This window comes from Rhinatrema bivittatum, chromosome 18, assembly GCF_901001135.1.
Source record: "Rhinatrema bivittatum chromosome 18, aRhiBiv1.1, whole genome shotgun sequence".
Classification (NCBI taxonomy): domain Eukaryota; kingdom Metazoa; phylum Chordata; class Amphibia; order Gymnophiona; family Rhinatrematidae; genus Rhinatrema; species Rhinatrema bivittatum.
Window position 1 is genome coordinate 45089681 of NC_042632.1, and position 27686 is coordinate 45117366.

Sequence of the window (27686 nt, forward strand, 5' to 3'; positions counted from 1 at the left end):
ATATGAAGTAGAGCAGAAGTGGCCAACTTGGATCCTCAAGAGCCACCAACGGGGCCTGGCTTTCAGAATATTCACAATAAATTTACAGGCCCCGCCTCCCATTGTATGTAAATCTCTAACTTGTGCATATCCCGAAAACCAGGTTTGTGGCTCTCGAATACCAAAGTCGGCCACCCCTGAAGGAGGATCCTCGGTAATGCAACAGGAAGGGAATTTTACCTGCTGTCATAGTCTGCGTGTTAAAGTTTATCTGCGGTACGGAGAGTCTGGTAATTATTTTAACATTTAAGGCCTCCTGATATTAGACTTTTGTGGTCCAGCGTCATTCTTTTTGCCTTTTAGTTTATTTATTTATTTATTCTGTGCTTCTAGGCTTCCCCCATGGGAAGGGTGTGTCTGCTTTGCACTAATGCTGGGTCCCCGTGCAGAGGGATCTGTTTCTCGGAGGCATGGGGCTCCCATGGATTGGAGGAGTAGCAGCCTAGTGGCTAGAGCAGCGGGTTCAAATCCCACTGTGCCTTCCCATTCTGAAATGCACAATTTCCTTATTCACAGTAGGTTGTTCAGCCGTGTAGGGCTCTAGACCAGTAAGAACGACACAAACAGCAGTGGAGGCAGAAGAGGGAGCATTCTGGTGTTGTGTAGCGGTAATTTTCAAAGGATTTACGCGTGCAAATGTAACATACTTTCGTAGCAACTACCAAAAGCCATTTATTCGCATAAAGAGCACTTATGCAAGTAAATGCTATGGACAATTCAATGGCATATATTGTAGCAATTTTCAAAACCCAGTTTTAATCGAGTAAATGCTTTTTAAAATCAGGCCCAATCTCTGTATAAGGTTAATGAGTTGTTTTGAGATGCAGACTTCAGGACTACTGAAGCCCCGTCTTCGGCCACTGCTGAAAAGCTAGCCACTTACAACTTTTATTAGCCTAGGACAGGAGTCGCTTCTGCCCAGCTACTTGGATTTCTATTTAACAAATGTTGTAAATGATAATGAACAACGATTCTGTGACTGTCTTTGATTACACAGTAACCCTGTAGTATTCTCCCCGAGGTTCTTTGTTTCACAGTTTTTTTCTTTGGGATGTGTACTGCGAACACAGTTGAGATTGTTTCGCTATCGGGACTCTTCTTGCAGTCTGAAAGAGGGAATCCGTGCCTGAGGCAAATACAAAGAAAGGAGCATTGAACAAATAGTTTGCTCCGTTTATTTCATGAACCGCATCTGCTGGTGTTGCTGGTTATTTAAGGATATTTGAGCCCTTCCGCGGCCCGGCTTCTGTTCCCGTTTGATCCTCGCGTGAAGCCGTAATTGTTTGGTGATGACGTCCTTCTGTAGCCCAGGTGCATATTAAACCATTTTGTCGCCGATGCAGCATTGCTGGGGGATGTCCTCCAGATCAGTGGTCCCCAACCCTGTCCTGGGGGCCCACCCAGCCAGTCGGGTTTTCAGGATATCCACAATTAATATGCATGAGAGAAAATTTGCATGCACTGCCTCCATAACATGCAAATTCTCTCTCATGCATATTCATTGTGGGTATCTTGAAAACCCGACTGGCTGGGTGGGTCCCCAGGACAGGGTTAGGGACCCACTGCTCCAGATGACATGGAAGGACCCTGTTGCAGGACACGCCCATCTCTTTGATCCTTGTAGTTTATGCCTGTCGGACGCGAGTGGCGTTCTGAAGTCCTCGTTGGGAGGGGCAGCTCTTTAGATGCCAGCTTGCATTGGCGGTGTGACTTTAAGAAATCTCCCCCCCCCTCTCTTTAAATCCGATCACAGGCGATATGACGGAAAGTAAAGCCAAGAAGGTTGAAATAAAAGAGATTGATGGGCAGACGCTGAAGAAGCTGATCGATTACATCTACACGGCGGAGATAGAGATCACGGAAGAAAACGTGCAGGTAAGCAGGAATTCAACTGTTTTTGAGTCTACGAAAGTGTCCTTGGGGCAATGTGGGGGGGGAAAAATGTGAGAGATTCCTCTGCTTGATGACTGTTTGCAGCTGCTCTAATGGTGTCTCCTACCTGCCTCACGGCATTTATTGGAAAAAAAATCTCAAAACATTTTTTAGTGCATTTTATATAAAGTAACAGAGAGGCTGATATACGGAGGATCCAAGTGCCTTGTCTGTGGGTCCGATGTAATAAGCTGTGCTCTGCAGAGCACACAGTTTTATGCGTGCAAACTTTACGCCTGATGCACTATGGAGTTTTGCAGACAAAAAAAAAACTGTGTGTGTGGAAATGTACTCGCTGCTTAGCACCCTCGCACGGAAATCCACGCAAACGAAGGCATTAGCTATTGCCTCAGAGTGCAGAGGTGCCTGGCTTAACTTATTTATTTATTTATTTATTTATTTAGGGTTTTTATATACCGACATTCTCGATATACATATCAAATCAAGTCGGTTTCCATATAACAAAACTGTCGCCGGTAAGGCGTTACATTAAACATGGTAAAGGTAAAGGGAGTAAAGGTAAAGGGAGAAATTACAACTTGTAATTTCTTGGCACTGGAAATCTTACCTCTGGCCTGAGATGGAGTAAAGTTTTTCCAGTGGGCAATAAACATGCTTGCCCTCTGCAAAACGGGATTTAAAAATTGCACTGCCTCTTTCCCTCTCCCCTCCTGCCCCTCACCACCACCACCATGAACACAGCTAGAAGTCCGCATGCTGGATGAGATTGCACATCGTTCCTGTCAGCCATGCTGGAAGTGTGCCAGGTTGGTGCCCACAGGAATGTAATTTTGAAATCCCCCCACGTGTACCTTCTGGGCACGTCCTGCGCCCCTGCTTCGATGCAGCTGTAAATCGCGCGGGTGCTCTGCAGCTGCAGTGAGAGCCCCAGCCCGGATCGCACTGGGGTTTAATCGGTGCCTTCCCCATGCATAAAAACATCTCTGCTCTAAATGTTCAGTGACATTGGGTGTAGACTGAGAGAATTTTGCTTTTTTGACTGAAAATATGTTTTCTGGAATTGTGATGCATCGTCTTGGTTTCTTGAGGGATTCGTGGGCAGGTAGATGCATTGTTTTGTTACATACACAACTGTTATGGAGAATGAATAATACATGAAGGGGTACGTATTGTGTTCAGCCAGGAGGTACGTAGCAAGAGCTTAGTAAGTGAGGCAGGGCTTGCTTAGGTACATCTGGAGTCACTTTTTTTTATATCTGGGAGAATGGGAAGAACCTGTTCCAGCCTTGGGAAGTGGATTGCATCACGCAGTGTAAGTCTCCCCTTCGGAATTCTGTACCTTTGCTTTGACTTGGCTACATTTTCAGATTTCCTTTTTTTTTTCCTCTCTTAATTTTCTGCCCATCCTTGTCCATTCCACGATAATCATACTTAACTAAAATTGTCTTGGTGTCGCGTTGCATCTTTCATCTAAATTGGCTTCCGTTGCCCTTTGCATGTACCTCAGAAACACACACACAACTTTGGTGCCTCTCGGGTGTTGTGGAAGAAGAGACAGTATTGTGCTTCATGTTTGCTGAATTACAAATCGGAAGTCTTGTGGCACAATCTGAAGTTCCCTAACAGGTCGATTTTTAAAAGCGTAACTCGTGCAAAAATTCGCACATACGTGCATGTGTGGGCCGCGTGCAAAGCAACGCGGATTTTGAAAAGATGCAAAATACATGTGTGTGTGTACCCGTGTGAGGAATAAGGGGGAGGGGGGAGGCATGGGCGTTCTCCAGCAGGGCCAAGACTTGCACACGTAACTGAATTTTAAAAACAGAAATCTCAGGTCGCGTACGCAATATATCCGCGTAACTTTACTGCTGCTCCCAATGAGGAGCAAATCTGCAGATCCCGAGCTGTGTGGCTTATAGAGGACAGGGTGAGGCAGGTGCAGGATGAAGAACCTGCATGACCTCGCTATTAACTGGAAAAACGGGTGGACTAACTGGAAAACTGGGAATGCGCCTAGCATGTTGTAAAATTTCTGACATACATGAGGTAAAGCGTTTACTTGGCGTGCTAGCTGTGCGAAAGTAACCTCTTAAAATTAGGAGCAGGCTTGCGAGAGGTTGGTGCATTTTAAAACCTACAGGTGTAAGTGCTTACAGAATTAAAAATTCCAGCATATCCTCGCTCGTGCACCGATAGGCACGTGAATGGGCCCGTGCGCTCGTTTTAAAATCAACCTCTTAAGGTTCTATGATAAGGTCACTGTTCCCCCTTGGAAGCTTTAATGCGGTCCATATCCATCTATCCCACCGGTCTGACTGCATTGTAGGGGTAACTACGATACATGTTTCTGAGGTATTGAACTGTAAAATATATTGGGATCCCTTCTGGATGAAAAACTGTGAAGGTTACAGTTGTCGTCATCTAATTACAATTGGGTAAGCGGGCATGGGCAAGATATAGTGATGTACCCAGTGCGTCGCACAGAATCGGTGGTGGCTCAGGATTTGAGTCCCAGGAGTGTTCCAGGTTTGTGGTTCTCTTGTTCTGAACACTGGCCCGCGCCTCCCTCTCCGCGTCTGTGGCGTCCCAGCTCAGGCTTCTCCACCCACCTCTGGATTCCACCGGGGCCGCGCCCGTGGCGAGGTGAAGACTGATGGGCCGCGCGGAGCGTTTCTGGGCGCAGAAACCTGGTTTCCGAATAGTTAAGGGTTATTGCCGGTGCATCTGGCAGAAGGAGGGGAACGCGGAGTATGGGACGAGAGCCGCCAGTTCGCCCCTCTTTCTGTGCGGAGGAGGCGGGATCTGGTGGTTGGCCCCCCTGTATCTCGTGGTTCAGGAGGATTACTGGGCACGGGTTTGACTGACCTCTGCTCGGGTACTGTGTGACCTTGGACAAATCCACCTCCAGGACATGACAACAAACCAGATGTTTATCTTACTCTGACTTTCTTGGTTCAACACTGAGTCGTGTTTTGTTTTTTTTAACATGTTTCTTGTGTTGTCATTTGTCGCCCAGTGAAACCCAGCTGAATCTCCTGCTGTGTTTTTTATTTCTTGAATTGGACCGTTGGGCTCTTCGGCTCCTCGTTTTGGGGCATGCATGTTTGGAGAGCAGAGAACATTGGAGCTGCGCATTTTTTTAAATTTTTAAGCAGGCGGAGAGAGGATGTGGCTGGGAAAGCTATCAAATGCAGAGAGAGAGAGCGGGAATCTGCGGGGTTTTTTTAGTGCCTGCACGGTGGAGGAGACTGAATTCTGTTAGCCGGTGGTTTACCAGGCAAAAGGCGTTTCCTCTTGTTATTTCCAAAGGAAGTGGGCATTTTGCCAAAGGAAATCCCTCTGCTGTGTTTTTCGGGTATAAAACAAAGAGCGTGCGGATGAAATAAGTGGTGCAGGCCAACGTGTTTGTAAGCTGCTTGTTTTCTAAAACGTGTAAGGAGACTGCACAGCAGTTAAAATACGTTAACTCTCCCGAGGGAAGGTAGATAGCACTTGGGGTATTAATTCTCAGCTTGCTTTGGTGTAAACTGCCTTGAAGAGTACCCAGGTGTCCTGCAGAACTGCGGCAATTTTGTATTTGTGGTTTCAGGGCATCTGAGAGGCTGTCACCATGGATATAATTTTCCTTTCCGTGAAATGGAGAGAGAGAGAAACGTGAAAACCATCAGCGTTCACTGCAGGGCCTCGCGCGCTATCTGAATTTTGCCTGCATTTCTTCGCCATTCCCCTTCCTTCCTTCCCATCCCCCTTTCTCTTTTTTTTTTTTTTTTTTTTTTTAAACTTGACACGGTCTTGTTTACCCGCAAGTCTGCTGAAGGAGAATTTTTATCCGGCTCTCTTCTTCCCTTTAACCGATGGTCCGGCGCTGTTTTCTAGGAAAACCACCGTAAGCGGAGATGCCGCGGTGGAGCTGAGCCGTCCCTGTTTTTCGCTTTCTGTAAATGGGGCATTTCGTGAGTTAAACTTACAGCCCTCGGGCACAGGAGCAGAGCAAAAAACAAGAGGCTTCGCCTGGCTCTTCACTCCCAGCTGAAGGCGAGAGCGTGCGCGCGCGCAGGCCGAGCTGCTAAGGAAGGTCACGCGTGCCACGGCTGCTGCCTCTGCCTCCCCTTCTCTCCTGACCTTCTAGGCGGTTCTGTGCCAAAGTTAAAAAAAAAAAAAAACCAAACTTGTGCCCAGAGAGGTGTGCGTTACCCTGAGGCTATTAATTTTCCACCATCACATGACTCTAACGTTAAATTGCTCATTTTTTGTTTTAACGAGCAGTTGGGTGTGTTTTGGTGTTAGGAGTGAGTCGGTGCAAATGCAGTACTGCCTGTGTAACAGGAAGGAATGCTATGGAGGCTCTGATTTTTATAGGCTTTTTCTTTTTATTACCTTTTTATTTTTTAAACATTTTTGGTTACTTTGCCTTCCCTCCATTTTTAAATTCTCCCTCTTTCTTTTTTTTTTTTTAATATTCTCCCTCTGGGTGGTATTCGCTGCCCCTTCCCCCCCCCCGCCCTAGATGGCACGGCTGGGTGGCATAGAAATACCCTTCAGGCTCATGGCTGGTGCTGCTTGTCGGGTTGGTACTGGATGGCACAGTAGTGTATCATCGTTTTCCCTGACCCCCCCCCCCCCCACCATCCCCCCAGGTCTGACCACTCCAATCCCATGGCGCGCAAAGATCTGACTGGTCCCGGTGATGGCGGGATCTGAATTCAGATTTAACCCCTCTCTCAGATCAGCCTTCCCACCTCACTCCTCTCAGACTGCGTGCTCAGACGATGCAGGAACCCTTGAGTTTTGGTCATGGTGTGTTAGTACACCACTTACCAAAATGGAACAGGGAATGCGTATTTTACAAGACAGTCATGTCTGTGGCGTGTGTGTGTGTGTGTGTGTGTGTGTGTGTGTGTGTGTGTGTGTGCAAGAAGAGAAAAGTCCATTGTGGAGCACTTCTGTTCACTTCTTGGTGAAGGTGCTGCAGCAAAGGAAATCAGTTCCTGGAATGTTTATTAGCTCAGAATCTGGTTTCAGGTTAATTGGCTTCTTTGTTTTATTGCTGCCTGTTGGGAGAATTGGCGTTCTCCTTTTTAGATTAGTGATTGGATGTGTTCACGTTGTTGTTGTCCAGCAGGTGAAATGGATCAGTGGCTCTGCAAATAACCTTGAGGGGGGGTCAGTGGTTGATTTACTGTGCCCCCCGCTGTTAGTGTAGAGGAAGCTGTGTTTTTTTTTTTTCCCTTCCTAGAAGTCCTAAGCAACAGGAAGAGAAATGTTTTAAGGGCTGAAGCTTTGCTCCTTGCAGCTAAGTGGCACTGCTGCACCGACCCCCGCACGCATCCACCTACTTTTCACATGATTATCCGGAGGCACTGAGGGGAAGGACCTCCGATATTTCGTAGCCGTGCCGTGTATGGTGCCGGCACAGCTGGCCCTCCCATCCCGTGTGCCACTGGTAAGGTTGCTGGGCTTGTAAACGCACGGCCGTTTGCAGCTCTGCTGCTCCCTGCTGTTGGGATTTCACCAGCCCGTTAAATTGCAGCCTCCTGACATCCTCCCCAGCTGCGCTGCATGGAAACCACCTCTGCTGCGCGCGTGGCTCAACACCTGCAGTCAGTTGAGAGATGCTAAATTCAGGCCTTGTATTGTCAACAAAAATTAGACTAACGACCTTTTTAAATATGTACGTATATATATATATATCATTTATTTTATTTTATTTTTTTGCATTTTTCTGATTTATCTAGGTTTTGTTACCGGCAGCTAGCTTGTTGCAGTTAATGGACGTTCGGACAAACTGCTGTGATTTTCTGCAGTCCCAGTTGCATCCCACCAATTGCCTCGGTATCCGGGCATTTGCAGATGTGCACACGTGTACGGAGCTTCTGAACCAGGCGAATGCCTATGCAGGTGAGCCCAGCACGTTCCTCACTTTTTTCAGTTGCAACTCCACATCTTGTCTGATTTCCCCCCTCCCCCCGTTATGTTTAACGATAGACCGAGGGCTTTGCATTTGGCACTGGTGGTTCCTGCTCTCGACACTTCCATTGGTTGCCAGATGTTAATTGATTGAACACAGGCATCCATCTGGCTTTGCAGAAAAATGCACCGTTTGTTGAACTGACGTGTCGGTGAGCTGCAGATGTCAGAGTAGGTGGTTTTGTTTTTTTAAATGACTGGCGGTGCATCAGCTAGATGTCACGATTTGGGATCCTGCCAGGTACTTGTGACTCGGCTTGATGGGACCCTTGGTCTGACCCAGTATGACGAGCCTTATGCAGGAGGAGGTAACTGAGTGAGGGTCCTGCTAAATGTGTAGGTTCTTGCCCCTCACGGTTTTAGTATTTGGCCACTCAGTTTTGTAAGTGATTTAACTTTTGAACACTTTGTGCTTCAAAATTCTAAATTACCCGAGTCTAACCTTAATTCGAATTTGTAAGCTGTGATGTAGACACGGGGGGGGGGGGGCATATTTGGCGCTGTTTGTCCAGCTAGGTTCAGACATAGCTGGACAAATGAGGCATTGCAACCTTTCCAGGGTGGGCTCGTTTCTCGCAGAAGAAAGCTTCCTATTTCAGTTGATGCACTGCAAGAAGGATGAACATTTTACTGGAAGAAGGGCAGAAGAGAATCTTTAAAGGGCCTTCAGTCAGAGTTCTTCTCTTTTGCTTCCATTTTTTTTTTTTAATTTTATGTTTATTAAAGTTTCCATTTTAATACATTGAAAAAACCAATGCATACAGAAAAAGAGAAAATTAAAAAACTGGAAATATTACATCTTTCATCAATTACACAAAGAATTATATGTAACTAGTTTTTGGGGTTTTTTTTCCCCAATATTATAAGTATAATGGGAGATCCAATATATAAAGCGGTACCCTAAAGAAAATATCAAACACATTTTAAATTGCTGGAACACCGTGCTGTGCAGCTTAATTTATACCAACACTACTTGGAAGCTATTGGGCGTGTGAGTCCGGGTACACGCGTAGTTGCTCTGTCTCAGTGAAAATGTATCTGTCATCATGATAAATCAGAATGCAACGACAAGGAAACCGGAGGTAAACTTTGGCACCTCTAGAAACTGCTTCCTTCTTCATGGACAGAAGAGCTTTCCTTTTTTCCTGCATCCTCTTGGTTACGTCTGGAAGGACTCTGACTTGATATCCATAAAAAGACCATAGACTGCTTCCGAAAGGATAACCTCAATACATTGTCTCTTATCTGCGTTTGACACCGTAAACCACCAGTGCCTCCTGCAACGCCTAAATGACATCGGCATCACAGGAGCAGCCCTCAACTGGTTCAAATCATTTTTGGAGAACAGATCATACAAGGTCAAGATAAATAACAAAGAATCTCACGCCATTGATTCCAAGAGGGGGGTACCGCAAGGATCATCGCTCTCTCCGACTCTTTTCAATATATATCTTCTCCCACTCTGTCACTTACTCACCAACCTCAAGCTAATACACTTCCTATACGCGGATGACATTCAAATTCTCATCCCTATAGAAGAATCACTACACAAAGCAATGTCATACTGGAATACATGCCTGTCAGCTATCAACCAACTACTCGCCAGCCTCAACCTGGGTTTAAACACAAACAAAACCGAACTCCTCTTTATAGCACCAGAAAACTATGTATCTCCCACACCTCCTATCTCTAGTCAACTTATGGATACTTCCTTGCACTCCACCTCTCAACAAGTAAAAGACCTGGGGGTCATTTTAGACAACGGATTCAGCCTCAACAAATTCGTTAATAACACAACAAAAGAATGTTTCTTTAAACTACAGACCTTAAAGAAACTAAAGCCACTCCTGCTATACAGAGACTTCCGCATGGTACTTCAAGCCATCATACTTCCCAAACTGGACTACTGTAACTCCCTCCTACTAGGCCTACCAGCATGCACCACCAAACCACTTCAGATGGCCCTAAATGCCTCTGCAAGAATCCTCTCAAACGCCAAAAAAAGAGACCACATCACTCCAATCCTTCATCACCTCCACTGGCTTCCGATTAAATACAGGATCCAATTCAAGTCCATAATGATGATACACAAGGCACTACACAACATAGCTCCTCTCAACTTAACGTTTCAAATTCAGCTACACACCTCCATGAAACCGACGCGAAGTGCGTATCAGATCAGACTAATCACCCAACCGGCTAAATCCTCCCTGAGGAAACGCGCGCTTTCCACAGCGGGCCCTTCACTATGGAACTCGCTACCTCCAGACCTCCGCCTTGAACCTGACCACGCTACATTCAAAAAGAAACTTAAGACTTGGTTGTTTAAACAAGCATTCCCAGAAAGCTAAAAGCAGGAAGAAAGTCATGTTTCAGACTATTCGCTCTCTCCCCATCCCACAGCATATAACTTCATAAAGAGACCAGTTGAAAAAATTGAGTCATTTATTTATCTTATACCTTTATAATCATATATATTATATTCTATCATGTTAGAACCTTATAACCACGCTATTTATTTATTAGGTATTATTTATAACTGTCAGCAATATATACTAATTCGTTAATTTAATTAATATGTTCAATGTTTATGTTCAATGTCCAATGTTCAATGTTAATTATATGTTCAATGTTCAATGTAAACCGCTAAATGAAGCGATAGTTCTTGTTTCTTGTAAACCGGGGTGATATGTATTTTATACAGGAACCTCCGGTATATAAACCCTATAAATAAAATAAATAAATCTGACATTTGCATAAACGTCACTAATAGTGTTGCTCTTTCTTCCAATTTTTCCTTCATATGACTTCTCCAGGAAATCTGTAAGGTTATCTATAGGAATATTAATATCCGGTTCTTCTTGTTGAAAGTTCATCTGTCTTCCTGGTAAATAGTAAAGTTTTGAAAACATTGTTTCAGGAAAGGCAAATATAGTTATGAGGTAGCTTTTAAGCAAATCTTTTGGTGTCATCCATTTTGCTTTGGGAAAATTCAAAAATCTTAAGTTATTTCTCTGCCTCTCATTCTCAAGGAAATCTATCTTTCGTGTAGTCGAGTTCTCAGATTTATTAAGTTGGTCTGCACCTCTTTTATATTCGTAATTTCTTTTTCCAAACTCTCCAGAGAATTTCCAACAGTTTGAACTCTTTTTTTTTTTTCCCATCATATTAGTCTTTTCCATATTCTGTTTCACAACATTTCTTAAATCAGTAATAGCCATATTCATCGTAATTAGAGCTCTCCAAATCTCCTCAGGAGTTATCTTTTCTGGCATTTTCAGGGGATAGTTCAAAACTACTTGTATTCCTTTCTCCTTACCCTCCCGTTTCCAAAAAGCCTTCCTTATCTAGCTGTGCTCGCCTCCTTTCAGCTTCACCCCTCCTGGAGCCTGAAATCACCGGGCTCTCCGAAGACGACCTAGATTCCATGTTGCTTCTCTGGAGGTCGAAGGATGGTTCTCTTAGCTGTTTCCGTGGGCTTTCCAAATGTTGTTCCGTCCCCTATTCCATCGGGGGCTTGTAGGTTAATGGAGGAACTGTTGGAGCACCGGGGCTGAGTGAAACGTCCTCGGCCTGGGCTCTCCGCCATCCACGCCAGCGGCCCACGCTCTCCGGCGTTTGCTGCACTGCCCGTAGTACTTCCTCGATCCGTGTTTGCCGCAGAGGGGCTTCTGGAGTTGGGGTAAGAATCTCACGCATCCTTGCCTTTCTTTTGGAGCGCGGCGTAAGAAAAAATGTGTAAGAAATTTAGCAAAGAGAGGCAAGGTTTTTAGAAATCTCACGGAGCTAGGGAGCGGCAGCCATCTTGGATCTGCTTCCATTTCTAAACCTTACTTTTTCTGATCCAGTAAAGGATCAGACTCACACTGGAGGAAGAACTGAAGTCTGCCTTCTCTTTTGCTAACAATGCAAATACATTCCGTGCATTTCATAAAATACAATTCATACAAAGTAAAAGTACAATAGTAGAGTTCATTAAAAAAAAAAAAAAAAATAAAAATAAAAATATATATATATATATATATATAAATTACTAAATGATAGCACAACTCCACGCAATGCTCTGCTGACTCAGACCTAGATATGATGGTAACAGACCAGAAAAATTGAGCTGTGTGTGTTTAGTGATTTTTTTTTGGCTGAGAATTACCTCCCCAACTAGCTACAGATTCTTAGTTCAGAGAAACACACATTGTACGGTCCACTTTCAGCTTTCATCCGGCTAGTGAAGTTAGCCAGATAAATTTACCCAGCTGCAAGGATATTCAGCAGTGCAGACACACAGCTGAAGAGCCCTAGTAATCTTTGTGTTAGCCATGTAAGTTTTAAAACAGCTCTTCGGTTCCCTAAAGTTATTCGGCTAGTTAGCCAGATCGCAGATTCTGCCCCAAAATACCTCCGAGTCAGCTAGATTACTTTTTTAGCTGGATAAAAAAAAAGTTATCCAGCTAACCCTGTGCTGGTAGGCAAGGTGGGATATTTAAATCCCATTATTCTTGCTTGTAAGGCCCTGTTTAATCTTTAACTTAACAAGCAGCACATTCAGTTTATATTCAGTTTGTACCTGGGCAATTAGAAGGCCTGTTTTTGTTATCTTATGGGCTTTCGAAGGTCCCTTCTGCACTGTATCCTGCTCAATGTTAACGAAAATCTATTAATGAAAATGCAATTAAAATTCTTTAGCTATGTTGTTTATGTAAAAATCTTGAGCAGAGCATGGATCTCCTCTGATACGTTTCATAATACCCAGAGGACCTTGCTATGTTCATTTAGCAGAGAATGTTTTTAAGTTCAGCTTCTTTTTACAAGTTTTATCAAGCATGAGATCATTAACGTAGATTTGTATGTACTTCCTAGCCAGCACCAGATCTGGCGGCTTGGGTTTCTCTTTACATTGGACGGGCCCGAGGAGAGTGTGCGTTCAATCACCAGACGGCAGCAGGCTGGAGTGTAAGAATATAAGTGCTCAGACCAGGGTCCACTGAGCCCAGGATCCCGTCTCTGGTGGCTAGTTCAGGTCACAAGTACCCGTCGGATCCCCAACAGCTGGACGTATTTCTTCTATCACACTCCTAGGGATTAGCAGTGGTATCAAAGTGTCCCATTGGTTATTCTCCTTCCACCAGGTCTGTGAGATGCTTGTTAGTCTATATCTCTTTAGAGACACCAACCAAAAATCTACCGCAGTTGGTGATATTATGTGAAGAACGATCAATGAAAAGAAATCAAATCACCTATCTATAATCATTAAATAAATTCTCCCAACATTGTATTATCACTTAACTTCAACCACTCCTAACTATATATATATAGCTAGCATAGCAACTACCATAGTGGATTCAAACCCTATGACTAGCTGAAGCTAGAAGCACTATGCCAGTGATCAGCTGCCATATAATTATAATTTGCATAACTATATACATAACACGGGCAAGTAACTGTTTAAAACTTCCAACCCATGTATTGAAGGGGTCATTTTTTTGTAGCAACAGGCAAGCAAGAGTGACAGTACCAGTCTTATTTGCAAAGACCCGGTTGTGTTTGATTTTTTGACCTATGTCGTCTTCAACAGAACAGCACTTTCCAGAGGTGATGCTGGGCGAAGAATTTCTTAGTCTCAGTTTGGACCAGGTCTGCAGCTTGATATCAAGTGACAAGCTCACCGTTTCCTCAGAAGAAAAGGTAACAGTAGATTTGGAAGCATTATAGATTATATATGGTGTACTGAAGCTTGTTCAGGGTATTTATTGAAGATTCTGTCGCATACTGGGGCTGTGGGGCACTTTCAAGGGAGCATTCCAACATCTGGTATTTTAGGTGTACGGTGCTCCATTGTATTCTAGCAGCAAAAGAAGAGAGAAGGTTGATATTTTTTGGTTTTGTGTTTGGTTTTTTTTTAATGCAATTTTTTTTTCTTTAGAAATATGTAACCTGTAAAGGTTCCTCTGACCTTGCATGGTGTGAGCTAGCACAAGTATCGTACAGTAATTGTTCTAAACCAGCATGGAGTTTGTCTGGTGGACTTTGACCTCTTCTTAAACGAAGCTGGCACAAAGCCCAGGTTACTGAAGAGCGTGTGGTCACGCCAGAGCGGATCAGATTGGTTTGAAAATGCATTGATGCTCATTTTGGTGGTGGTCTTGACTGCTTGGGACCGTTTTTTAAAGTCATAAGGTCCCTACTGTGAAGAGTTCAGACATAGGCACTATGAAAAAAATCGGGCCCCTCTTCTCTTAAGCAGTTGTGTTTTGTATTTTTTGATGGTGTCTTAATGGTGCAATAAGAATTCAGTTAACATCCTCCATGCTGTGGACTGAGCCTCTGCCGTGTTAACCAGCTTGGCCGCTCTCTTCTGGTGCAGCTGAACCCCTCGTGCCATGCATCCTCCCGGGAGAGGGGTCAAGTGATATCAGGTGACCTCTGGCTCCCCCTTCTTTTCTCCTTGCCTAAGGATCCTCTGGGCTGCTTATCTCATATTTTCTTAAATTCTGTTACTTTGCTTGCCTCCTCCACCTGAACCACCTCCCCCTTCATGGCTCTTCATTCGCTGCTGATCTATCATCGAGGGGCCGGTTGAGGTCCTTCTGGGTCACATGGGACCAGCTACATTCCCACACGCTGCACGCAGTTGGATTGGGATTAACAAAATGCGCGCAGTGTGGAATCGGGCTTGCTAACTCAGCAGGAGTGAGATGCAGGCAGAGGTTTAAAAGAAGCTAAAGTTAAATGTTGAGTATGTGGCATCTGCTAGGATAGCAAGTTTGGCTTTGTGCATTTGTTGAAAGAAGCATTTTATGTGTAAAAAAAAAAAAAAGACATTAGGTGAGAAATTTTGGATGATTTCTTTTTTTTTAACATTGCACATCCACAGTGCGTCTATAGTATAAGAAAATTGTACCTTTTTTGGTTTGTTTTAATATAAAATTGTACAAAAAAGGCGATGGACGTGTCTAATATGTCTGTTCTGCTTTGTCTTTGGGCAGGTATTTGAAGCTGTCATTTCGTGGATAAACTACGAGAAAGCTACTCGCTTGGAGTACATGGCCAAGCTGATGGAACATGTCCGCCTGCCCCTTCTTCCCAGGGATTATCTGGTCCAGGTTGGTGTCCTGCATTCCATTCTGCTTCGCTCACAAGACCATCTTAGGCCCTGTGCTGCAGCGGCAAGAAGAAACTCGGGACTGAAGAAACTGGCTCCTTTTTAGCACACGAACCGCGTCTCGTGCGAATCCTTTAAAGCCGTGGCATGCATGTAACATGACAGTCTCTTTCTAAGCCTGGAGTTTAAACCATGTGCTAATGCTGTCCGTGACATCAGAAAGAGCAGATAATAAATAGCTTTTTCTCTTAGTTGTCGGACGCCAGATGGGATGCAGCTGAATCATTTATATCTTCTGCAGGATGCAATAAATAAATGTTTATATATGCAGATTTTGCTTTTTCTTAGCTTGGTTCATTTTCCTGTTTCTTTTCCTCAGCAGTAAGACTTGAAAGTAACTCTTCTATTTTATTAAGATGGTTGTGAGTTGTTTTTGGGGTGGGGTTTATGCCTTTCTTCCTTCCTCTCAACATTGACTTGGAGGATTAGGCCATTAACTTTTCTTATTATTTTATTTTTAAACCAAATCTTAGAAAACAGTCTTGTTGAATGACTAGTGCTTTGTTATAGTGCTTGGCTGGTTGGCTTTATGTTTTTGCATGCAAATTGCAAGTCCCTGGTAGGATCTGCAGAAGGTTGCAGTTCCAAGGGAAAACAGAAGGCTGGAATTTCATGTAAACCTACTGGTGACCTTTATATATTCAAGCGTTGGGCCTACCTTTTTGGTAGCATTTTAATTTAGCTGAGTTTTTGAGCTAATTAGCTGGAGAAGCCTCTTCAGTTAAAATGAATGTACACTCTGCACGCTTTTCAGTCGTTATACCTGAAAATGTTTAATACCGGAGTTTCCAAACAAAAAGTGTGTAACTGTGGATTAATATTCAAGGCAGCTAAAAGTTGACTGTCAAGGTTGTGCAATGGAAAAAGATTTCTATAAAGTAGAATGTTGGTATCTTAATATTCTCATCTTTTGGGTGGTGGTGCTTTGGTTTGTTGCCTTTTTTAAATTAGATTTTTTTTGTATAGTGCAAAGAGCTCACATCTTGGTGTGTGTGCCACACTACAATGGTCGACATTATAAGGGTAGGTTTCCAGTGGTGCACCCAGCTGCAGAGCTCCGCCTATTATTTCCAGCACGCACAAAACCACCCTGATTTGCTAATGGGGAAAAACATATACGAGATCACTTAGAAGATCGAGTTGCTATATGGCTAAATATTTGTGTGTATCTTTACCGGTTTCAAAAGCAAAAGGTTTTTTGCATGAAAACGGGCTGCCATTCTGCATGCACAAGTTTCCGAAAATTTAGGTTATGCATCTCCAACATGTCTTCCTTTCCCTGTTCCTGCAAGCCCATTTTTTTCTGTGCAAGCAAATGTATGCATGTTGTGAGCTACGCACAGTACTTGTTTTACTCGTCTAAGTCCCAACTAAGCCTTTGAAAATTTACCCCCACCCGAGTTGGTGGAGTTCAGTGGGGCCATCCACTCACGTTGCTTCATTTTGCATGGCTTTGCCGCTGCTGGGTGGGAGGAGAGAGTGCAGCGTTAAGAAACCCACCCGGGCGAAATACTGTGCTTTTAAGTGGGTGATTTTTTTTTTATAACAGACTGTATACATTTTGCAGGCTTCTATGTGCCCCAGTTACAGCGGTTTTCAAAGCAAACGCGAACGTGTAAGTCCGCTTTGAGAATTTATCCCAGCAAAATAAGCGTGCACAATTAAATCTATTTGCTGTGCGTAGTTCTGCAGAGATAACTTATGCGCACACTTTAAAAAAAAAATGTATTTGGGACTTATTTAAAAGATTTACATCGATCTAGGCCAATAGCGCAGGATATAAGCATGCACACAAGTCCCAATCCTGCCCAGACTCTACCCTTAGAAGCGCACAAATGCTCCTCTCCTTGTGCACGCTCGTGCAGTATGTGTGCGTGTAATTTTACACATGTAGTGGCTGCACAGTTTTATAAAGAGCCATTTCTGTGGCAAAGCATTGTTTAACCCGCAGAAGTCCTTTTGGAAATTACTAGTCCCGTCCGTCCGTCCCCTCCCCATCTAATCCTTTTCTTCCTATTCCCAGACGGTCGAGGAAGAGACGTTAATAAAGAACAACAATACTTGTAAAGACTTCCTTATTGAGGCCATGAAGTATCATTTACTTCCAATGGATCAGAGGCAATTGATAAAAAATCCTAGGACAAAGCCAAGAACTCCAGTCAGCTTACCAAAGGTAAGAACTGAAAGGGGAAAGGATCTGCCCTGTAACCCACTCTCATGGTGTAGCTTGCAGTTACCTCATATAAGTTACTAGTGGGGGGGAGGGGGGCAGTTAAAGCAATTTGGGAAGTTAGGAGCACTGGCACTAGAGAAGAATTTGTACATGCTATAGCCAGCGGGTCATCAAAATTTTCAAGTTCCCTTGCCTTCGCCGATGGTTGTAAGTTTCAGGAAGTGCTGATCTGGGCGGATATAGATACAGTGGGAGGGTAAAAGGAACCGGTGCCTCTTCACAGTGTGGCTGCTTCTCCCTTTTTCCTGGGTAAAATCTTTTACAAAAAAAATTGCCCTTTAAAATGTACACGTCGACTGGGAATTTTAGCCCAGGGGGCAGCTGAATTTTTAATGCTCCTGCGGCTGAAACGCTGTCTCCTGAGGTCTGAAGTGGGCTCGCTGCTGTGGTGTATTTGCACTTTCATGCGTGTGAGCCGCACCCTGTGGCAGTTTGCAAGGAATTTGGATTCTAGATGTAACTTACTCTCCAAATCAGATCTCAGGGCAACTTTATATTCAGGTACAGAAGGTATTGTCCTATCGCAAAGGGGCTTACAATCTAAATTGGTGCTTGAGGCAATGGAAGGTGATTTGCCCAAAGTTACAAGGTGGTGGGGAAAGTGGGATTTGAACCCTGCTCTTGCCTCTGGGCTTCTCTGGTACATTTTATATACAAGAATTCCTGTTGTATGCACAAAATATGCTAGCATTAATATCACTGAACATGTTGTCCTCGTGTACTGTAACGTCCGTGCAAAGACTAACTGCTGTCGGTGCACTGCATATTAAACCAAGGTCACCTTCAGGTTGCCTTTGCTCAGGACAGCAAAACTGTACATATGACTGCCTTTCATACAGTAAAATGCTGATTTTACTGTATGAAACACAATCTGGATGTGTGCAACTCCAGAGGTATTGCATTGTCTCTAAAAGGTCCTAAGGAGCTGCATTCTAGGAAGAAGCATCAATTCATGTACTAACACAGGACGTCACCCTAAAGAACATGAGAACAATTTTAAGAGATCTCTAATTCAGGACATTGAAACTGCGCCGTGGGCATGAGACATCTGATCCGTATCCTGGTCAGTGATTCATGGAAGCCAATATTCAAAAAAAAAAGCAAAGCATGATTAAGGATATTCAGCAAGATTAATGTCCCGCTGAGTATACACAAAGAGTTATCCAGCTAATGTTTCTTGGGTAATTTTCAAAGCTAACTGGCTGTGTTTGAATATATGCATACATAAATTGGACTGTGAAAATCTTTTTGCACATATGACGTAGAGGTCCGGGCGACCCAGAATTAAGAAGGGTATGCCGATGCGTTTTATCTAAACACATTTCAATAAGCTCACAGCATTGTTTTATATAAATATTTCATAAAGGTTTTTTGGTGAAGTCTGTCTTTTTTTTTTTTTTTTTGAGCTTCCTGATTTCTTGGATAAGTGTCATTTCGGTGGAAACTCGAGGATCTTGTATTTTGTCACTGTGTTTGAATTTAGCCAGTGAGGTTTAAAGTTTATCCGGGCATGTAAGATTAACCCCAGTCTGAGGCACATCAAGACTTGGCTGAATTGCTCATCCGGCTAACATCTAACTTAGTTATTTGACTAAGTCAGAGCACCACCTGTTCATCCAGATTAATTTATTTAATTAAAAGCTCTTATAATACCGCACTTGCAGATTCCAGATCTGATCAGAGAGGTGAGCAACAGTCTTCATGTTACAATAAAACTTTTACAATAAATAGATAAAAACAGCCAACCGTCCCCCGAGACCCACATCCCCATCATCACCTTTCAGTAGTTCTCATCTTAAACTACTCATGGGAGTCACTTAGTCCTGGAAAAGCCAAAAGGCTAAATAATTAACCACAAGTCTCAGGTCGAAAGGGCCTGCAACAGATAACATCCCGATAAAATTTTACCTGGTTAATGACCAGATAAAGGGGCCAGATATTCAAACCTCGGGGTTTATCGTGCTAACTGAAGTTACAGGGGAGAGGGGAACAGAAGCAGTGAAGTAAAAATTCCACCCAATTATATAAGAGAAACTTTAATTGTTCTAGAGCATGTTAAATTGACTACATAGTTCTAACTTGCTGCTATGCATCTATATTTTTTCCCCACTGATTACCATCTGAGCATTTCCTCGCAGAAATGTGGGCAGAGGGAACCTCCATGCATGTTGTCAGAATTTGCACAGGTGAACCATCTGTCTCGGGCGCCTCCTGGAAAGGACCGAGTTGCACGTAGTATTTCCTCATGCAGAAAGTTGTTCACCTGGTTTCAGGTAATGATCGTGGTGGGCGGACAAGCACCAAAAGCCATTCGGAGCGTGGAGTGCTATGACTTCGAAAAGGATCGGTGGGATCAGGTTGCCGAGCTTCCCTCGAGGCGATGCCGAGCAGGTGAGCCCCTCCCACGCCCCACGCGAATGCCGGTATAAGTGCCGCACCTGAAACGAAACTCTGTGTGGCCACGCTTGTGTCTTAAGTGCTTTCCGGATCAAACACGGGAATTCTTTTGCCGTACTTTATCATCTGAGCCAAGCAGACTATTTGCGCTTGTTATAAAATCTAGATACAAGCACGGGGAGCGCTTTCAGCTCTCGTCTTGTTTCCTATCCTAGAGTAATGAACACAGGGATTTTTTCCTGACTAAGGTTTTAGAGGCTTACTATTATTATTATTAATTTCTACATATTTTGAGTCGAGACAAACTCTGAAAAACTTTGGGCATGTTTTTTTATTTGTCTATTCTTCCCAATCCATGTAATCTTTCTTTTAAGATCCAGTGTCAAAGTGAAGCATTCTTTCCTTTTGTCCCTTTTTAACAGGTGTGGTGTACATGGCAGGCAACATCTACGCCGTGGGTGGGTTTAACGGGTCTTTAAGAGTACGTACTGTAGATGTCTACGACGGAGTAAAAGACCAGTGGACCTCCATTGCTAGCATGCAGGAAAGACGCAGCACTTTGGGTGCAGCCGTGCTGAACGACCTCCTCTATGCCGTTGGCGGATTTGATGGAAGCACAGGTATTGCCGTGTAGTGTTTGAATTACTCAGTGAGCAAAGGCCTTCAGTTAAAAAAAAAATAAAATAAAATCGTGTTACAACATCTATGTTCTTTGCCCAGGGCCTACCTAGAGAAAATTCAGTCAGGCTGTTTTTTTTTCAAAGGGTTTAGGTGTCTTAACTTGGGGAACTGGGTGCTAATTGGGCCCCTTTGAGACAGTTCAGTCCCTAAATTTAGGAACCTAAAAAGTGACGGTGGCCAGGGATGGTGGGGTCATGGTGTGGGAAGGTACTGAAGAATCTAGCGCTGACTTCCACCTTCTTGGTGCTGCCAGAAAACCCCTAAATCTGTCCACCCAGATCCTTCCTCCTACCTGCCTGAGTAAACGTTAAATTGCAGGAAGGAAGGCTCCCCGGAGTGCCCTCTCGCCCCAGCACTAGATACCACGCCAGAAAGACCCCAAGCCTGTGCCATGCCGGCTTGCTAGGGTAGATTTTGGACCCTGGGAGTCTTCTGGCAGGCAGGATGGTAGGGGTAGAATCAGGGTGCCCTCGGGTCTGCGAGTGGGTGGAAGGAGGGATTCTGAGGTGGTTGGGTGGGAGGGGGGTGTTTCAGGGCGCCCTCAGCCCCCATGATTTCGTCTTTACCCTGGCGGCTGGGAGGGAGGGATGAGGGGGCTTGGCCCTGCGATTTAATTTTTACTTGGGTGAGAGAGGACTTGGCCGGCTAGTGATTTTCACCACTAGCCAGCTGAGATTAAGCACTTCACAGGCTACGCGTCCTAATTCTAGGTGGCTAAATTTTAACCTCTTAGATGGACTTCTCAGAGGTCTCCCCTCATAGGTCTCAGGAGCTGAAAGCAACAGGGGAATTACAGGTAAATTCAAGAAATCACCAGCTTGAGATTCCTAATCCTTTTTTTTTTAACTGCAATAACTAAATACAGAGAAATAAATTTTCTAATCGTGTCAACCAAGCCGACAAGACCTGAAAGTCCGAATAGGAAACAAATGAGTATATTTAATTAGCGTTAGCTTATGCAGTGCCTTAACATATAAAGATGGTGAACGTGTGTTCATCCTTGGGGGAAAAACGTATTTCACAGAGCTGCCTGCGAAAACCGCCTTTCCTGAAATGCGTCTCCTTTCTTTTTGATAGGGCTGGCATCGGTGGAGACGTACAGTCACAAAACCAATGAATGGTTTTTCGTGGCTCCCATGAACACCAGAAGAAGCAGCGTCGGAGTTGGGGTTGTGAACGGTAAGAAGGAGCAGGGGGAGGGGAAAAAGAAATATATGCCCTGAGACGGAAAAGCATTTTCTCTGATGGGCAGGACTGAATTAGCCATGGCGCTCGGGCGATGTTACCCGACGGCGCAGGACGGACCCCGTTTTACAGCTGAGGTCTGGCATTTCCCACACGCGTGCGCTGCCTCGTGAGCCTCGGTGGTCCTAAATAGATATGTATTTTTTGTTTGTTCACGCTTCCACACGGGACATTTGCCTGCTCCCTCCTTTTGCACCGTTTCCCACTTTCTAAGGTTCTTGCTTTGTCGGAGTTGCCTGGCTGCTTTGGCCGACCCTCAGTAGCACTTTTTGGCAGCGTGCAAGAACCCCCCCCCCCCCCCCCCCCCCCCCCCGTGAATAACTGGCGTGTCCGGCTCCTGGAAGGCCGCCTCCGGTGGGATTCCGTTTGTGGCCGCAAGATGTCTCTCGCCGGTGGCCGCGATATTGGGTTTACAGACGCGTGGACGCCGATCGCAGTTCAGCTAATCGCCGCGACTGCGTTCGGCCTCTGAGATGGAGGAAGAACTTTGCGGTTCGGTTGGGGAAAAAAAAAAAAAAGTCGATGCCTTTTCCTCCTCCCATCTGCATAGATTTAACGCAAACACGAGTGAGATTAATGTATGCAAGCATCTTATGGATATTCGTGGTGGATATCCTGAAAACCAGGCCGTTTTGGGTGGGGGAGGCAACGTTGCAGGACTGAGCTGAGAATCGCGGATCTAGACAGGGAGTGTAAGGTACGACGGCTCTCTCTTTCCATGGTCTTCCACGAGGTGGGTTTATTATTATTATTATTTTTTGTTGCTCTCAGGGAAGCTGTACGCTGTCGGTGGCTATGACGGCGCGTCTCGTCAGTGTCTCAGCACTGTGGAAGAGTATAACCCGGCTGTGAACGAATGGGTCTATGCCGCCGACATGAGTACCCGACGGAGTGGAGCAGGTATCCGATGTCTCTATAAACACCGTAGCGTTGTTGTTGTTGGTTTTTTTTTTTAAACCGTTTGTAAGAATCTGTTTTACATGTACGCAGAGAGGTGTATTTATATCTGTCTGTCTGGAGTGGGTCTGACTGGCTTTCGCTGGTATTCGCATGGTCTTTCCAAAGCTCACCATGATGTAAAAGTGCATTCAGACCATACCAGACGCTCCAGCACAAGGTTTGTAGCAAACCATTTTATAATAGTTGAGAGAGAGAGAGAGAGTGTGTTTTATGTGAGACCCTCACAGTTTCCTTCTCTTTCTTTGGGCTTCCTACTTACTAGCAACCGATCCCTGCTGCACATCAGCACCACGAGCCTTCATTAGTAATGAACTGGGTTTTTTCCCCTCATTTAGTGCACACCCCTCCTCCCCAGGTTCTGCAGATCTAGCCCGGTCATTACAGCAATGGTCTTCAGCCAGGTTCCAAAGACCATAGCTCCCTTTGGAACGTGTGATCATTCAAAGTTAAAATAAATATAGCAGAATCCAAAAAGATGAGTTTAACAACAGGTGTGCCACAGGGGTCATCCCTTTCTCCTACATTGTTTAATATTTACATGGCACCATTATGTAGATTGTTGTCAGGATTAGGTTTGGTCCACTATATTTTTGCGGACGATGTCCAGATTCTTCTCCCAATTAAAGATTTGTTAAATACTACATTGAAATTGTGCGACATTTTCCATTAATCAACTTCTTACTCAGATGTCACTTTCTCTAAACACGAAAACAGAGATCTTATACATCTGTAATAAGGTTACGGATAAAATTTCACTTGAAATTAATTCTAGTTCAGCCACTTTCAACATTAAACATGAAGTTAGGAGTCTTGGTGCTATTTTAGATAATGAATTTCATTTAAAGGCATTTGTAAAGAATATAATTAAAGATGGTTTTTTACAAATTGCAGATTTTAAGGAAACTGAAACCACTGTTACACTATACTGATTTTCGAACCGTGCTTCAAGCTTTGCTACTGACAGAATTGGACTATTGCAATGCCCCTTTTTTGGGCTTACTGCTGGCCACCATTCGGCCGCTGCAACGTCTGCAAAACGCAGCCGCACATCTATTAACTAATTCAAAAAAATTTGATCACATCACCCCAATCCTGATGAATTTACATTGGCTTCCCATTCATTTTCGAATTAAATACAAATGTCTGACACTGATTCATAAAACTATTTATTTATGGTGACAATGAATGGTTAAATGCAACGCTCCATATTCATACACCCTCACGAAATCTCAGATCCTTAGGTAAAGCACTTCTTTCAGTTCCATCGCCTAAGTCAGCACATCTCAATGCAGTCAGAGAGAGGGCCCTTTCCATAGCTGGACCAAAACTCTGGAATTCTCTCCCACTCGAACTGTGTTTAGAAGAGAATATCCAATCTTTTAAGAAACAGCTAAAAACATGGCTGTTTATACAGGCTTTCAACAGTACAGTATGATTCCTTTTAGTGACTCCCCCTGTGACATGAAAACATGTAGAATATCTATTTTAACCCTATTTTTCAGTTTGACTTTGAATGAATTTTATGTATTTTGTTATTTTAGAATGATATAATTTTACATGCTTTTACTACTTATAGGGTTATTTTATTTTAGCATTATTTTACTATTTTTATTTATTGTTATTTTATTTCTATTGAATGAATTTAGGGCACGTCGTTAAAGACTGTCCATCAAATTATGTAAACCGACATGAGGTGTAAACAATATGTTTTGGTATATAAAAATTCCTAAATAAATAAATGTGTACCCAGAATCTGGCCATTAGGTATGGCGGTGACTTGGGATTCTCTCCCCCTCTGTCTATATATAACTTTCCAGTTTATTCAGTACTTTCGTTTTGGCTGAGCAGGGGAAGTATGGTTTTTACTGTCCGCACACTTCTCACCGATTACATGCTGCATTAATCAGGAGGGCCCATGAAAACTATTGTTTGGTGGAATTTCTCATAATTCTCAGAAAATGAATTCTATTAGCATAAGAAAAGGCAGCTTTTCCCATGTATGCTTAGTGCTGCTCCAACTCTTGCTAGGTTTAAGAATGAAATGCCCTGTTTACTTGGTTGCTTCATTCTTCTTCCTGGGTTTACAAATGAGAAATTCTTTCTGTTGCTCTGATGCAGCTTTTTTTCTGTCTTCGATGCATCTTCTGGTGCAGAACCTTAAACTACAGATCACAATGACCCGTCTGCACTGCCATGCAGGGGTTTATAGGAGAAGGTGTGGCCAAACAGAGCAATGGCCTGGGAAGTCAGGGTCCAAATCCTGCCTCTGTCACTGATGCTACTGGTTACCTTGGACAATTCACTATCTTCTGTTGCCTCCGGTATAAAATTAGATTGTAAGCTCTTGGGGGAAGGTACTTAACCTATTTGAATATTTATCATACATCTAGTAGCACTATCAACATAAGTAGTGTTAGATATTCAAATCATCTGATTTTAGGGTTCAGCTCCCCAAATGACCCTCTTTCTCTTTTTTTTTTTTTTTTTTGGTGCTTGTCTGACTGCCAAGAATCAACAACTTAAAGATCAGGCCACGTGCAGCAGTATACGTTGCATGAGTATATTTAAATACAAAGAAGCAGAGAAAATACTCGTGGCCTGATACCCATCATTTGCAGGCCAATTCTTTTGAAATATATTTATTCCTGCATGCAGCCGGCTCCTTTCAAACTCTTCTTCTTGGGTAGGAAGATTTCAAACTTAAGGTTTGTATGAAGGATGTGAAAGAATAGGTTTTCCCTGCACAGAATGCCCTTTCAATGCAGAGCTGTTGGCTCAGAAATAAACTTATTTGCAGAAATCTTCATATATATATATATATATATATATATATGTATATATTTTATTTTTTTTTTGTTTACTCAGATTTTTTGCAAAAATAAAAACTTAAAAAAAAAAAGGAAATCTGTTTGCACCCCAGGACATAACTTGTACTGCCCAGTGCAATCCTTGCAAAGTTGTCGGCGTTTTATAGGTGGGTCGTTGGAGCACCAGGAAATAGCGAATGTCAACAAGGTCACACAGTCAGTGGCAGAACGGAGACCTGATTTCTTGGTGAATTCCAAGGCTCATTTCCTGAGCTACAGTCAGAAGATCATTCTCCCGAGATCACCCCTCTACCACATATTTATTTAGGATCATACACTAAGCAAAAATATAAGAGGCTGGATGCAGTATAAAATAATAAACTAACTGCGTTTTTATAATTATGCGTAAACACTCTTCACAATGCTGCTGTTGATGTTTTCCTGCTTCTCTGTTCTGTTTTACAGGAGTTGGTGTTCTTAGTGGACTTTTGTATGCTGCTGGAGGCCACGATGGACCCTTGGTTAGAAAGAGTGTCGAAGTGTATGATCCGGGAACAAATAGCTGGAAACAGGTTTCGGACATGAATATGTGTCGGAGAAATGCAGGTAGCAACTCCACATCTGTACACCACTACAAGCGCTGCCTGGTACGGAGTAACCAGGCCTTTGAATACAAGACCCTTTCCAAAGTAGTAGCAGCCGGTCCAGCTAGTTGATAGAGTGCTGGTTATTCTGCCCCTTATTGATTTCTTTATATATTCGATTTTGGACTGATCCGGGTACGTACAGGGAGCCCAATGTAAAACAACGAATAGCATAATAAAATACAAGTCCATTAGTTTAACTAACATAAAATACTAAGAAGAACAGTTCAGCCCCATCAAAAACATAAAATAACACATAATATCCTGCCCACTAAACCACCAAGTTAACCAAAAGGCAAAGAAAATAATCATGTTTTGAGAAGCTAACGAAAAGTCGCTGACAGATCTGATCTCCATAGGAAGATTATTCCAAAGTTTAAGAGCAGCCACAGGAAAAACTCCCAGTTCTAGTCCCCTCTCTGGCTTAATCTTTCAAACCCCCTGCAACATAAAATAGGCCCAGTTGGGAGGAAAGTAGAAGTCCTGAGGGAAAATAATGAGACAATTGCCTGGAATGTGGCAAAAGAGTATAAAAGTTCCCAAAGTGAAATACATAAAAAGCCCCCTGCATGCAAAATACAAAAGGGCACATTTTAAAAGCCCTGCGCACGTAAATTCTGGCGTTTATGCGAGTGGCCGGGCCTGGTGCGTGCCGGGCGAATCTTCAGAGGAGCCCAGCCACGCGTGTAAATGCCGGGCCTCTTTGAAGGGGCGAGGGGGGGGGGGGGTGGTGAGTGTTGGGTGGCGGGCCAGGACAACGCCATTGATTGCTGTCCTGATGACTCGACTCCCGGCGCACGCAACTTACTTCAGGTTGGGTCCTGAAGTAAGTAATAATAAAATATTTAAAAAAAAAAGGTTTTAGGGGGTGGGGAGGAGAGGGGAAGGAAAGTTAGGTGGGGGGTAGGGAACTGGGGAAGGCTGGAATGCGTGGAAATTGCAAAAGCCCCCCTCCCCGCGCAGACTATAAAATCTACCCCAAATGTAGTAGCGTCATCCGGATGGCTTCAAGCTAGCATTTCCACGCCTAGTGGTTATAGCAGCGGGCTGAGAATCGGAGAAGTCATCGTTCAAGTCCTGATTCTCTCACTGCTGTTTGTGGTCTCGGTGGGGGGGGGGGGGGGGGGGGGAGAGTCAATTTGCCCTCTCTTGCCCCAGGTACCAACTTAGACTGTATGCCCTCTCTGGGGCAGGGACCCACCTACTATACCTGAATTGTAACTGGGGATTGCAGGGAAAAAAAATATTCATTTTTTGGGACTTTTTTCCTATGAATTTTGGTTTGTGGATTGCTTGATTCGTTTAACTCATGAGAAAACAAGTGAAGCAAACAAACAAAAAAGTGGCCAAAAATTGAAAACAGGGGCTTTTGCCCGCCCGGAAAAATGCTGGAGCCAGGATCCCCCCAACCCCACTTAGCTGGACAGGCCTAGGCCCAGGCCTGACACTGGGGCCTCGACCTAGTCCAGAGCCCGGATCTAGGCCTGATGCTGCAACCCGGCCCAGAGGTCGGGTCCCAACACCGAGGCCTCTTCTCAGACCCAGGCCCAAAGCTGCAACCCAGCCCAGAGGCTGGAGCCCGGACCCAAGCTGGACATGACCCAACCCAGAGGTCGGGTCCCGACGCCAGGGCCTCTGCCTCGGGTCAAACTCAGGCCTGG

The 27686-nt window shown here is 44.0% G+C and overlaps 1 protein-coding gene across 6 annotated transcripts in view; it reads left to right on the forward strand.

Moving 5' to 3' along the window:
- KLHL3 (kelch like family member 3) overlaps window positions 1-27686 on the forward strand; it is a 53045-nt gene that overhangs the window by 18430 nt on the left and 6929 nt on the right. For all 6 annotated transcript variants that reach the window (XM_029583687.1, XM_029583685.1, XM_029583686.1 and 3 more), the window contains 10 exons: window positions 1793-1914; window positions 7668-7830; window positions 13472-13581; window positions 14883-14999; window positions 17082-17231; window positions 19565-19682; window positions 20111-20308; window positions 21447-21548; window positions 22386-22514; window positions 25847-25987. In XM_029583687.1, the coding sequence (XP_029439547.1) occupies window positions 1793-1914; window positions 7668-7830; window positions 13472-13581; window positions 14883-14999; window positions 17082-17231; window positions 19565-19682; window positions 20111-20308; window positions 21447-21548; window positions 22386-22514; window positions 25847-25987 (1350 nt within the window). The remainder of the gene's footprint in view (window positions 1-1792; window positions 1915-7667; window positions 7831-13471; window positions 13582-14882; window positions 15000-17081; window positions 17232-19564; window positions 19683-20110; window positions 20309-21446; window positions 21549-22385; window positions 22515-25846; window positions 25988-27686) is intronic.